This window comes from Mus caroli, unplaced genomic scaffold (genome assembly GCF_978045245.1).
Source record: "Mus caroli unplaced genomic scaffold, Mus_caroli_1 scaffold_12, whole genome shotgun sequence".
Classification (NCBI taxonomy): Eukaryota; Metazoa; Chordata; class Mammalia; order Rodentia; family Muridae; genus Mus; species Mus caroli.
Window position 1 is genome coordinate 1,275,763 of NW_028227267.1, and position 15,196 is coordinate 1,290,958.

At 41.7% G+C, this 15,196-nt stretch overlaps 1 protein-coding gene across 22 annotated transcripts in view; it reads right to left on the reverse strand.

Annotated features, from left to right (window-relative positions):
• Thrb (thyroid hormone receptor beta) overlaps positions 1-15,196 on the reverse strand; it is a 405,974-nt gene that overhangs the window by 85,434 nt on the left and 305,344 nt on the right. For all 22 annotated transcript variants that reach the window (XM_085828345.1, XM_085828343.1, XM_029469084.2 and 19 more), the window contains one exon: positions 2,148-2,408. In XM_085828345.1, coding sequence (XP_085684471.1) covers positions 2,148-2,408 — 261 coding nt within the window. The remainder of the gene's footprint in view (positions 1-2,147; positions 2,409-15,196) is intronic.

Consider the following 15,196-nt stretch of genomic DNA (forward strand, 5'->3'; position numbering starts at 1 on the left):
TAGCTTTTTTAGCCTAAATTCACTATCCTCCTGCCTCAGCATCCTGTGTGCTGGAACTCCCCCTCCTCTCACTTTCAAAATATATCAACAAACAAAAGTTGAACATTTTGAACTTTCCATAACTAAGAACAAAATCTCTCGTAAATGATTGGGACGACATTCTGTGCATGAATGAACTTGGTTTCCGGTTGTGAATGAGTTCAACTGTTCACTAAGTCCTTCAAACACGGGGATGCTGGCATTTTGATATAATCCAAAGACAGGCATGGTTTTAGTGCAACCTATAAAATCTGAAAATACAATCTGCTAGTAAATCTGAACTGTAGTTCAAGTGAATATGAGCACATACCCATCCACACACAGAGACCCTGAGCACACACCCACTCACACACAGAGACCTTGAGCACACACCCACTCACACACAGAGACGCACCTGTCTCACATCCTAATTTCTTTGGGAAAAAAATTATTTTGCCATTAAAAAAAATCCTCTTCAAAATTTCAAAGAATTTCTTTTACAAATGTCTGCATAAACAAGACTTTAATAATGGCTAGCTATATCAATGTGGAAGGCATATTAATGTGGAAGTGGGAAGATTACACAGGGTCTCACCCCTAGGCAGAGTGTACAGGTTCCTAAGGGAAAGGGAGAATTGGTCTCTCCAGGGATCAGCCCCACTATTGGTTGTCTTGAAGCAATATGTGTGCAAACAACAAAACAGACGAGCAGGTTGTGTTTGTATGTTTGTGCATACACATATATACATAATACATATATGCACATATACAATACATACATTCATACATACATACATACATACACGCATATACACATATATACACACATACACATACATACACACATACACATATATACACACATATACACACATACACATATGCATACATATGTATGCCATGATAATAATAATAATAAGCTATCAAATGGAGAGTGGGTGGCATGGGAGATGTTGGAGGGAGGGTAACTGGGAGGAACTGGAGGGAAGAAAGGGAGAAGGGAAGAGAATATAATGTGATTTCAGTTTAGAACATTAAAAAATACCTCTTTATACTTCTAACTAATCAGTGCAGAAGTACAAGCATCACATTTCAAAAGGAACATAGCATTTCTGCCTATTCTTCAGTCAGAGTGGAAGATGCCATCCTTGCATAATGTGTTTTTTAATGAAAACATCTGTCTTGATTTCCCAGGGAAACTGGAAAGAGGTTCTAAGGCAGGAAGACCTGGGTTCTTTCTCACAATTGAGGAGTGTAACTGTGGCCAATGCCCAAGACAGGCTTCCTCATGGCTCACTTCCTCTTATGTCTCCATATAGGAGGTATTCTTATTTGACTGTGAGATTTTCAGTTTCAGACAATCTGGATTTATCATAAGTAAAAACCAAAAAGCTAGTCATGATAGTTTTAGCTTGTAAACTGGACTGGCAAAGAATGGGTAGTTATAAGAACTTGGACACTTAAAGACACAGGTTGGTTTAAGAAGCAAAGATTTTGGGCAACCATAAGACTATAAAGCGATCAGCATGGAAGACATCTGTCAGGTGAGGTGGCCTGAGGTGAGACAGGGCTAAATCTTATGTGATCAGGAACCAGGGCCACTTTGTCACCCCTCATGAGGTGACAACCTCCTAACACCCTAATCTTCTCTTGGTGATGGTAACAGAGGATTTATGGACCACAGACATTAAAATCTCCTTGTCAAGTATGAATTGTCTGTGTCTGTTAAAGGACAGCATTGCAATCTCTCTAGCTGCTGGTATAATTAGGATAGGAAATGCGTTCATAAGCGCATGCTCATGAACTCAGCTTGAAGCAAGTAGATATGAGTGCAGCAATGTGTGCTTACACTTCCACAAGCAGAATTAAAAACCAAAATAACCACATATTTGCTCATAAAAAAATAAAAAAGGATATCTTCCCGAATGTTGGTATATGGTGTAAAGTGCTTGCCTTTGGACCCCACTTGTTTATTTATGTTTAAGAGAAAATTAAAGGACTCCCTCCCACCCCCAGGAGGATCAGCCAGGGAAAGGCAGCACAGACACTAGGCAGGTGAAGAAATGGAGACAGAGCAGTCATGGGAGAGACACATGCGTGTTAACAGTCTTGTTAAAGGTCATGGTTACCTTTACATTTCTTCTCTTCAGTCTGGAAAGTCTGGGCACTTGAGATGCTCTGATCGTTCACATCCTCAGGATCCAGTTGGAATATAGAGCTTGTCCAAGTGGCCTGGATAAGGTGTGGGGAAGTCTGCTCATTCTTCAGTGCACCACGCCTCTCCACGTGGCTCTTCCTGTGCAGGCAGGCTTCAGACATTCCTACCAGCTTCCAGTCCTGGCCTCGGTCTGGACGGGGCTTCTGTTTGTCCCAGGCTGGAAGGCCATTTTCTGGTGGGAGGGAAGCAGAAAACACAAGATAACAGATTGTAGGTATTGCCAAGGGTTTTCTGAGATTTTGCATTTTAGAAGTCTAGTTGTTGCTCATTTCTTTTGGTCTGCCACTGCTTGAAAGCACTTCTATAATGGCAGGGCAAAGAGCCACCCACCTAAGCTGATTGCCTGCTGGAGAAATTAACATATTTCCCCCTCTATTTTTTGAACTTCTCTACAGCAAGTCTCTGCTGGTCTTGCTACTACAACAAACAGTGGCCCATGAGCAAGCTGATACCCATTTATATCACTGCTTAGATGACCATTTGAGGTCTTGAAAGTCAGACCTGGCCATGACCTTAGATCAGATTCTTAGTATACATACTTCCAGGTGCAGCCTGGTTTGACTTGGGTTACATCACAGGCTGACCTGAGAGACACTGTGTCACTTAAGTTGGCCAAACTCAAGTGGCCATACACTGAGCCTGACAATCAGTTCTGACTGTCTTTTACTCTGATGGCAAAACAAAAGAAACAGGAAGGAGCACTGATAATAAAAGACAACAAAAAGCAACACAGCTCCCAAGTCTAAACACATTGATGGAAGTTTTGTGTCTTCAAGGTAGTCCCAACCATGCCATAAAATCACATAAAAGGAAGCAGGTCATGTTTTCTCTTTGTGGCAAATTAAGAGCACCAAAGATAGAAGGATGAGCCTGGGTCTCTTAGGCTGGGTACCAGATAGCTAATATTATGTTTTTGAGTTCAGTCTATGTGGTGTATAGGTCTGTTCTCTAGAATGGGCAAAAATAGAATAATATAATGAATTTCTTACTGGGAGAATCTCTTCTACTAACAATTTTCACCTTAGAATGCCTTTACTATATAGGAAGATATAGCAGAGGACAGAAATGGTTCACACACACACACACACACACACACACACACACACACATCACACACACACACACAAACATACACATGCAATGCAAACATGCACATACATATACATAGATGCATATATATACACATGCACACACAAACATGTGCACACACACATATACACCACACACAAAATGCATACACAAACATGCACACACACATATATACACATCACACACATACATATACATATATGTGCACACATTTCATACACATACACATATATATACATGCACACATATACATATATGTATATACACATGCACAAACACACACATACCCGTGGGTTTAATTGTCTACAGTTGGAGTCTATACACCACACACAAACATGCATATACATGTACACACATACACACACACACACACACACACACACACACACACACATACACAGTGCAATTTATCTGGTCCAGAAATTCTTAGCAACTATGTTTCCCAATTAGGAAAGGAGTAGCCATATACTCCACTGACTGGAAGACTAATTTGAAAGTGAGGTTTTTGGTAGTTCTGGGTGAATGAATCCAGGGCCTTCTACTTGCCAGGCTGGTGTAGCATCATTGGACATGTCCTTGCTGAGTGAGTTTTCTTTAAGGCTGAAATTACCAAAAAACCACAGCAAAATTCCTGATGCTTACAGAGACCAATCCATCCTGACTTGTGCACAGGGAATTTTAAGTGACTTTTCAGAGTTAGGCACACTTTGGGTTTCCATAGTACCCTCTCAGCTACCATATCTTCAACAGAGGTTGTGTGGGTGGTTTATCTGGAAGTGTCAGCTGTCAGAAATCACTTTTGAAAGTTATGGCCCTCTCTTGAGTCTCATGCTCCCATACCCATGAGCATTCAAACTTCTGATCCAGGAGAATGTGAAGGACCACAAAGGAATAGGCAAAGGATTTCTTTCTCTTTTGAAAAAAAGATTTAATTTAGTTTTATTTATGTGTGCATGAGTCCCTCTTCCCCCACCTGAGGGTTTAAGTGTCTACAGTTGGAGTTTTGAGCTACCTGATGTGGGTACTAGAATCAAACTTGTACATTTGGGAGCTGAAGGGGTCTATAGCCCTGTAGGAGGAACAACAATATGAACTAACCAGTACCCCCAGAGCTTGTATCTCTAGCTGCATATGTAGCAGAAGATGGCCTAATCAGCTATCACTGGGAGGAGAGGCCCTTGGTCTTGCCAAGATTATATGCTCCAGTACAGGGGGATGCCAGGGCCAAGAAGTGGGAGTGGGTGGGTTGGGGAGCAGGGCAGGGGGAGGGTATAGGGGGCTTTTGGGATAGCATTTGAAATGTAAATAAGGAAAATATCTAATAAAAATGTTTTTCAAATAGAGGTCCCCCTTAAAAACAAACAAACAACAAACCTTCTGCCTTTGGTAAGGGCAGTGGCAAGCACACTGAATTGCTGAGCTGTCTCTCTAGCCCCCAGTGCAGGATTTCTTTGCCTAGCAAATGGAAAACCCAGGGCTTGAAGTAGCTCATATCTCCTGTGGGAGAATCCTATTGTGCTTTAGGCTTTGGGTTGTACCAGTTGCTCTGATTCATGGAAAGGGCTGGAAATTGTCCATGCTTAGGATTGTGTGAGCCATTGTATTAGGCAGGTTAGGCAAGCATGGATGCTTTTTTCTCAGGGTTTATGAGGTATTATTCATTGCATGATGAATCAACTATTCCCCTTTCCAACCGTGCCCACCACCAGTGCAATTACAGGCATTTATTCTCACTGTTCCTTGAAAGGAAACAAACATCTTTAGATAGTATTGGATTTCCAACTTAACATATCTGTGTATAATTCATTCAGGCACCTATTACCCATGAGGGTTTAAGCTTCTTGTGAATGAATTACTAAGTGATTGAATGCAAAGGTTAACCGTGGGTCTGGACAGACTCACTTTACTCCCATGGACATGAGAAAGCTCACCCATGCGTGTTTCTGCTCTCTCTGCCTTATGTTCAGAGATTAATTACCCACCAAATTCTACTCTGTAAAGTTCAATTTAAAGAATATTAAAGTTCTCAGAGCATTTTGTAAAGCTTCTAACATATAATCTTTTTTGCATTAATTTCTAATTATGGTAGTAATTCCCCAGCCCTAACAATAAATTAAGAAATCAGGCAATCCTTATTGAATCTGGGTCTCAGATGAAACACATCTAAGGAGTGTCCACCCAAACGAGACATTCTCCCTCAAAACAGAGCTCATTAAAGCTTGTTTTGCATGTCCTGTGGGCCAGCAAGTGTGGGTGTCTCCTAGCAAGGGAGACGATTTTGGGGTAAGGTGAGCAGGAGGATTGCCTTCCGCTTTCCTAAGAAAACCACTTGAGGTGGTTTGGGTAAAGACTCCATCAACAGGAGGCATTTACAAGTTCATAATTACTCTCTGTAATTACATTCACAATAATGATATTCAGTTGCTTAATTGGCAGGTTTATGGGACACACACTGCTGGGAAAACTGGAGATTGAGAAGCCCTGGCTGGGTCATGGGAAAATGGAATAGGGATTTCTCTAAAGGGAATATGATTCCACTGAGTTCTCCAGGTGAATGAGACACCTCAGAGTTTGAGATCCAAAGATAAACTTAAGGTAATAAAACAAGCTTTGGCATTTGGAATAAGTTATATATTCTCTAAGTTTCTAACATCTTTTACAGAGCCTTCTAGTTCAGTTTTATTGTCAAGTTGATACAACCTAGAGTCACTTGGGAAGAAGGAATCTCAATTGAAGAACTGCCTATATTCAAATTGGCTTTTAGCCATGTCTGTGAGATACTGTCTTGATTGATGATTGATGTGGGAGGGCCCAGTCCACTGTGGGCATCACTATCTCTAGGTACCTGTAGTAAGAAACTGGCTAAGAATGAGCCAGTAAGCCAGTGTTTCTCCCCTGCTTCTGCTTGAGTTTCTGTCCTGACTTTCCTCAATAATGGACTGTGACCTGGCAATGTGAGGTATAATAAACCCTTTCCTCCCTTGAATTGCTTTTGGTCTTGTTTATTACAGCAACGGACAGAAACCTAGGTAGAGGAAAACAAAACTGTGCTAACATTTACAAATCCCTGAACTGTTGTTGGGCCTACTGAGCAAAGCTATTAGGTGCTGGTTGGATATTGAAAATTTCAAGCATGGATTTAAGTAAATTCTTTTTCAAAGAGATGGTTTAGGTATTCTCTGGAACACACTGCACATAGCTTTTAAAGCTCTAGGGATGTAGCTCATTGGTAGAGGGCATGCCTAGCACGCATGAGGCCCTGGGCTCAATCCCTAGAGCCACAATAGCACACATAGTACCAGACATAGTAGCACATATCTCATCAAGAGATGGGGGCAGGAGGATCAGGATTCCAAGGATCAATGTTATCCTTGGCTACATAGAGAGTTGATGTCAGTCTGGTGAACATGAGACTCTTTTTCAAAAAGAGGATGGAGCCAGTTCTTTGCTGTGTGTTCATCAGGACTATAAAAGGGGAGGATCCCAGGGATAATCATATCTTATAATTCACATGATCTAAATAATTTGCTCTTATATCTAAATCATCTGACTTTTTAACATGGTGTTCTCCATGAAAGAGTTAATATAATTTGTCTGTTATAATAAAGTTAATAGATAGAAGAAAAGTCAACAACTTGGTGGGACATGGACTAACACTAGAGCAACATGTACGTGGTTGTCTCAGAGAGTTTAGAGACAAATGATTGAATCTTTATTTCATGACTGTCATTATAATAGCTTTGGATACTACAATACTGACTGACCTAAGCAATCTTTAGCAAACAAGAAATGAACACAAATTTTAATAACTTAATCACCTACATCCTATTTCTAAAGGTGATAGAAAATAAATCTGTCTGTCAAAGAAGGAAAATTGTACTAAAATATTCAAGTATTTAAGGATATAAAATCCAGCTGATATCTTAGAAAAGAACTAAAAGAAATAAAGAGGTCAGAAGGGTCATCTGAGTAGGCAGGGATTTCCTATTATACAGTCTGAAAGTGTGTGGCTTGTATTAAAAAGCCATTGATATAAGATATTGAGACAGGTGATGTACATAACATTATCTGAAACCCCTGGGCGTGTGGAATTGTATTGTGAACATCAGGTCATTAATTTGTTTTTCAAAGATTTATTTTTACTCTGATGTGCATGAGTGTTTGAGTGATGTTACAGTATGCCACATGTGTGATAGCACCTGCAGAGACCAGAAGGGGGCATTAGATCACCTGGAGCGGGAGTTACTGGCAGTTATGAGCTGCCTGACACTTGTGGAGGTGGGATGAGAGGTAAACCCAACTAGGGTCTCTGGCAGGGCAGCCAGTGCTCTTAACCACTTGTCTGTGGGTCTCAAGCGGTCAGAACTGCTTCCTGCCTTTTCTGCTAAGACGCCTCATGCTGATTTATTCTCCCACAGCGTTGTCTCTTGGTGTATAAACTGCAGCCATAAGAGGCTAACACAGGGATCCCACTCCCCAGAGTCTTTGTAGAAGTTCTTCACTAGGTCTTCATGCTCCTCCTACAGTCAGTTCCTGCAAGAATGGTCCTAATTCCCCAACCATCTTCTATAGATCTTACTTCATTCTCCAGAACTTCCTGTCTGCCTCAATATAAGCATTCCTGAGGGAGGGCTAGCATTGCCAGGGTTGCTGCTGTGAGAGACCCTTCCACATGGTAAGGATGTGAGCTCAAGGGACATAAGCAGGCACCAAGAGTAAAAAGTGCTATGGAGATATCTATCTATCATCTGCCTATCTATCTATCTATCTATCTATCTATCTATCTATCTATCTATCATCTATCTATCTATCTATCTATCTATCTATCTATCTATCTATCTAGGCTTCATAGCCGTGTCTCCAGAGTCTAAATCTTGGCTTCCTGTTGTTCTGTTAAATCTGCTTCCAGTTGTGAGAGGCCATAAACCTGTTTGGTCTGCAAGTCCTTCAGAGAAATGATTCTTCTCTCATATTTCTGGTATCTCCGAAAGAGAAGTTTATTAGAGATAAAAAAAAAAAAAACAAAAACAAAAACAGAAAACAGGAAAAAGAAAGAAGGAAAGGAAGGAATGAAGAAAGGAAGAAAAAGGTGACTTTTGCAAATTCAGAGATGTGGCTGAACCCTACTATAAGTAGTCAGTAATGAGTAAATAAATAAAGTTTTGCCCATGATTCCTGGGTTCCATGTGTCCGTGCTTGTTTTTAAAGGAAGAATATCATAGCAGCAGGAGTTTGTAGTACAGGAGCTTCAGAGAGATCAAAGGACAGAAAAATAGGCACACAGAGGTTAGGGTCCCCAAAGCCACCCCTGGTGACTAACATCTTCCAATTACCCCCACTTCTTACCTTTCACTACTTATGACTCCATCAAGGGATAAACACACTCAACATGTCAGTGTCCTTGAGACAGTGCCTGGCAATGTTAAGAGCACTTCTTTTACGCATCCAATCACCTTTCTTTCTCTTCCTTCATCCTCCCAACTCCATCTCCTCTTAGCTTGATTTTCAAAGATCATCCATGAATGAAAGGAGTTGGGTCAATGACTTTATGCCACTATGTCAGTGACTGAGACTTTTTGACCAATTACTTCCCAGCAGAAGTGGTGGTTTAAGGACAATGCCTGGAGAGTGTTGGGCCTAAGGATTGGCTTGAAGACCAGATTCCTATCTACCATGAGAGCCATTATGGGGGATGCTATAATGAAGGGTCCCTTATTGTCTTGTGTCTCAGATAACAGTGGTGAAGACACATCTTGACTTTTATGGAGCCTTAAGGTATATCTCTTTTTAAGATTATATGACATAATCTCCCACCCTCCCATTTTTCCTGACACTTTTTACTTACTCCATCCTGCCATGTGCAGCCTTCTATCTGTGATCCCATTTACATAATGCATGTAGTGTCCTTGTCGGTCAATGTTGATACAATATGCATTAGCTGTGTATTGGTTGTTTATTTAGCCTATGTGACAAAATTCCTAATGAAAACAATGAGGAGAGTGAAAGCTGTTGAACACTCTAAGGCATAGTCCACCATGGCGTAGGAAGCATGTAGCAAGAGTATAGGAAGATGCACAGAAGGAAGCAAAAGATGGATGGGAAGTAGAGCCAGGCTATAATCTCAAGGCCTCTCCTCAGTGACCCACTTCCTCCAGTGAGGGTCTACCTCCTAAAGTGTCTACAATCTTCCAAAACAGAACACCCACTGGGGATTGAGCATTCAAATTCCTGAGCCTGGAGAGGGACACCTCATGTCAAACCACAACACTCTGCAAAGAGGAAAGTATTTCCTCAGCAGACTCCAGCTTTCTTATCTAAAAGCCATAGGTGTGTGTCATCACTGCAGATCCCTCAGAGCGACTTCTGCTCTTCCTCTGCCCAGGAATGCTAGGGAAAGGAAAGCTGTTTGGCAGTATTGGATTGTGGGCCTCTACTGCTCAGAGGTCCACTCTGGCTTCACCTTCTATGGGCTGTGATCTGGGGCAGACGGTCCACATTTTTTCATATCTTTCCTGAGTACTTGTTTACAACTTCTCTATGCAAGGCAACACCATTCTGTATCCTCTGTGATTATACCAATGGCTCATGCTTATCTTGCCTGATTAGATTCTAGTTTGCATTTCCATCTCTCAGTCTTAAAATGGCATCACCACATAAATACTTGAACTAACTTAACATAGTCAAGAGAGCTCTAAATACCCTTGAGGTTGAACAAAGTCCATGTGATCTTCTAATATACTCATTGAACTATAATCTGCTTAATATAGGGCAGTCAGCCACTTTAGTTAGCATCAAAGTTCTGGAACAAAAGGCAGCTGGATGATGATGTAGGTATAAAGCTTCAAACAGCTCTGTGAAACCTGTAGACATGAAGACATCTATATCACCTAAATGGGCTCCGTTCCTGGCATCTGTCTTTCATAAACACCACAGCGGACACTGAGACAAGACTTCTTGAAGAGATTCTGTTAGGTGGCTCCATCTGGGTTAAGTGGGTGAGCCATTGGCAGGTTCAGGTGTTTCTTGGTGTCTTTGGATCCATGTGAGGTGGCTCTGCCTGGCCTGGGCATCTTCAAGAGCAGGCCTGGGGTGACACTTCTATTCACGAATCTTAGTGTGGAGAACTACCCTATGTGATGTCAAAAAATAGGAGAAGGGGTGATTCTGAGCAGAAGCCAAATAGTTGACTGTTTTTAAAGTGATTGCAATGGAAGGCTACATGACATTAAACAGTTTCATTAACAAGGTTAGGGTAGAACTATTTGAGAGTGTTCATGTGTAGATGACAGAGGCCAACATGTATACATGTTGTGGCATGTTCAAGTGTTGATGATAGATGCCAACATGTATGCATGGTGTGGCATGTTCATGTGTACATGATAGAGGCCAACATGTATGCATGGGGTAGCATGGCAAAGACCTATGAGTGCTTACTGGGCCTTCTTCCACCTTCACCACTAACAATGACAGAGGACAGTGCTACTCTGCTGAGTTCAGCTCCTAGGGGGGAAACTGTATGTGCCCCTCCCAAGTTCCCTTTCTCCTTCAGCAGACAGAAATAGTCGAGGGCTTCCTGAGCTCAGCTTTCCCTCACTACTTCAAATTGGGGTGAGTTTTCATCCTTTGGAAGATACAATGTGCTCTAACAGTGTGTAATCCTGTTCCATTTTAAAATATCTTATTGGTGAATGTCAGTTTTTCCAGTGAAAAATCTCAGGTAGGCCTAGAGACTGGGCCCACATATTTCTTTTGTCCTTTGCATAATTTATATCTACAGAGAAAGTAGGAAGTTCTGGCCATTGTAAGGGAGGGGGGCTTGAATGACAGCTGGGCACAGGTCTTCTAGGTCACTGGCCTCTAAAGGAATTGGTAATAGGAAAGATGATAAAGGAAGACAAGTGTTTATTATGTGTGAGGGACATTGATGGCATCCTAAAATTAACAACAGTTAAAAACCACCAAGAATCAGGCTGAGCTGGAGAGGTGACTCAGCAGTTAAGAACACTGGCTGCTTATCCAGAGGGCTCAGGTTCAATTCCCAGCACCTATAGGGCAGCTCATAACTGTCTGTAATTACAGCTCCAGGGGAATGTAGTACTTTCACATAGGCAAAATACCAATGCACATAAAATAAAAAACTTAAAAATATCACTAAGAATTTACTATTTGACAAATCAATAAAGCACTAAAAGAATTGTTACATGAGTTCCTTCTGTATAATCCATCATGCATATATCACCTCATCTAATATAAATAAACATCTGTACCAAGAAGCTCAAATAATACTAGATTACCTTTCAATCAATAAACAGGAGCAGAGCAGGTAGGAAGTTCACTGCTTTCTGTGTTCCTCTTTAGACTGTGTTACAATATATTATAACTGGGAATTCTTTTTCTTGCCTTCCTGAGCTCCTGGGCCTTTGGTTTGCCTGTCTAGCCTGTAGCTGTGTACATGAATGAATGCCCATCATCTGAGCAGAATCAAATCAAGCTCCATAGCTTCCTATGCCCTCCCCTCTCTTCTGTAACTTGGAGGGAAACAGGAGACCTGAAAGATCCCGGCTGTTGATGTGCCTGCTGGTGCTGACTACCTTCCCCTAGCCCCACACTCCTTCCACTAAACCTCTCTTCCCTCACGTCCTCCCCCTCAAGGAGCTAAGTGGTGGCAGCCATCTTAATACTAGAGCAGAAGATAAAAAGGAGCCAGGAAGAAAATGGAGTTCTTGCATTTCTATTGGAAACTTAAGAGGAAGCAAGCACATCGAGACCACATTTGTTCACATGTAGAGCAAGCAGAAGAACTGACAGAAGGGTGGGTGATAGTGATGTATGTGCTAAGATGCTCTGAGTGTGGTGTGCCCATCTCAAGAACAGATTTACTGCCTCACCCCTGAGAATTTGGGGCCCTTGGTCAGCAAGTCGAGAAACCAGTCTGTGCAGGCTGGCAGCCCCTTGCCACATATTGTTGTCTTCCTTTTGCCAGCACCTGCCTATTAGTTTTCCTCCAGTTGAACCTGGGGTTCTCTATGTGGGCATGTAGAATTAGGTTTCCTGTCCCAGAAAGATTAACTTGTTTCACCAGCAGGGACTTCCAGTGCATTGTGGGTGAGACTTGGGAGGCCCTAAGAGACAGACAGATCTTTCCCAGGTCTGGTGGTTCCCACTGTGTTTCTGCAGCAGATTCTGTGAACGGGTTGATTGACAGCCTCAAAAAAAAAATCACTGTGGGCATTGAGACTTCAAATAATTATGCTGAAGCCAGAAACTGCAAGGATAGTCTCCCAGAAAGTGAAAATAATCAACATTGAAAAAAACAAAACAAAACAGACACATGTGCTTAGAACATTTAAATGAGTGTCTTCATCTATTTTAACATACAGCCTGAAATAAAGTTAAGAAGCAAATCAATACAAGGTGTGCTTAGAGACAGCAGAATTCCTTTCATTGGAGAAACATGAATCCTGGCTTGGCGCTGAGCACTGGTCAGAGGCTCAGAAAGAAGAGAAATCACATCGTGGAGCACAAACAGGCCTGATCCTTAGGAATGTATGCTTCCTTTTATAATTCACACTGCATCTGATCACTGAATTCTCAGGTTCGATATCTCAAGTTTGAGGTAATCACACTGAAGATCACAGAGCTTCTATTTAGCAGATTAGGAAGGCTCTGGCAGCTGCAGGAACCTCCCTATTCAAGAGCTTTACAGACTCCCACAAGGGACAGATGCTTGCTTACTGCAGGGTTAGAATTCTCTAGTGCTATTATTTAAGGAATAATGTTTATTCTTACTGACAGTGAACTCTTATTTTTTGAAAACAAAAACAAAAACAAAAACAGATTGGCCTTGTTTTATGGTCCCAAATGTGAAATATATTTTATCCGGGTATCCATCCCATAATCAGCCTCCAAATGCTGACACCATTGAATACACTAGCAAGATTTTGCTGAAAGGACCCAGATATAGCTGTCTCTTGTGAGGCTATGCCTGGTCCTGGCAAACACAGAAGTGGATGCTCACAGTCAGCTATTGGATGGATCACAGAGCCCCCAATGGAGGAGCTAGAGAAAGTACCCAAGGAGCTAAAGGGATCTGCAGTCCTATAGGTGGAACAACAATATGAACTAACCAGTACCCCCCAGAGCTCGTGTCTCTAGCTGCATATGTATCAGAAGATGGCCTAGTTGGCCATCAGTGGAAAGAGAGGCCCATTGATAGTGCAAACTTTATATGTCTCAGTACAGGGGAACGCCAGGGCCAAGAAGTGGGAGTGGGTGGGTAGGGGAGTGGGGGGGGGGGAGGGTATAGGGGACTTTTGGGATAGCACTGGAAGTGTAAATGAAGAAAATACCTAATAAAAAAAAGTAAGAAACGAATGTGTATCTATCTTAACCTTGGAAACCAGTGCCAGGGATAAATAAAAATTCACGGATAAATAAAAAACTTGCAGACTTAGAATTTTTTAAATAAAAGGCAAAATAGGCCTCTTGGGTGAGCAGACCAACTTCTCATCTCTCACAGTAAGAGGAGTTACACAGGGCAGCACTGAAATGCAGGTATTATTTTTATGTATTACACACAAGTATGAAAAATGGAATATATATATATATATATTCCATATATATATATATATATATATGGTGCAGGGTTGGTGAAATGGCTTAAGGCACTTGCTGCCAATCCTGACAACTTGGGTTTAATTCCTGGGACCCATGGTCTAGAAGAGAGTGGAATATTGCAAGTTGTTCTCTCACCTATATATATGCACATGTGGTATGAACTTGCTTCTCACCTCGATACATACATGATCACATACACACTAAAAAGTAAGTGTAAAATGTTAATAGGTCTTTACACACACACACACACACACACACACACACACACACTGGGAGAGAGAGAGAGAGAGAGAGAGAGAGAGAGAGAGAGAAGTTGTCTCTGTTCTAGGTTTTCATAGAATAGAATCTCACTACAACTTGCCTTAAAAAAATGATCCATGTCTGTGCAGATATTTCCTTTGGGGCTATTTTGACCTAAGAATGTTTAGACTTTTCTTCTGTGAGACTCAGAGGCTCTCAGATATCAAGAACACCTGTCTTAGTTACCTTGATGGCTGGCAAGCAGACTACACTGAGAACTTTGGGGAGTTCTCAGCTCCTCCAAATAGTATGTAATACACCAAAATATATTTGCTGAAATGGGTCCTAGTAACATGACACAAATGTCTCTGGGTAGCGAATGTCCCCTAGAATGGTTCAGTTTAGCATCTGTACTTTATGGGTCCTGTTCCAACAGCAGAAGCAAAAAAGGGTAACTGATGTGGTACCATGCAACTATAATCTCATACTTGAGGGATGGAGTCAGAAGAATTAGGAGTTCAAGGCCAGATAAGTATACAGATCCATCCATTTATAGATACGGCTAAATAGCAGGTAAGTTTTCTTCATTCTTCATATCTTTTTAGTTTTTGTCTTTAACTTTTCTTTTTTTTTTTTTTTTGATTTTTCGAGACAGGGTTTCTCTGTGTAGCCCTGGCTGTCCTGGAACTCACTCTGTAGACCAGGCTGGCCTCGAACTCAGAAATCTGCCTGCCTCTGCCTCCCAAGTGCTGGGATTAAAGGCGTATGCCACCACTGCCCGGCTGTCTTTAACTTTTCAATGACTTAAATAGAGCCTGGTGCCAGAGAGTACCCTTTACAACCCGCTTTTCCCCAGTGAGGTCTAGGTGTTCCTTGTGGTCCATCAACCTGCAAGTGGTGGTAAATATATGAGACAAGCCACTAACTCAGTCTGTCACCTAGGGACACTGTGTCACCTAAGGAGCTGCTTTATCATCACAGGGAGCCTGCAAGATGATGAGTGCAGCAGCATTT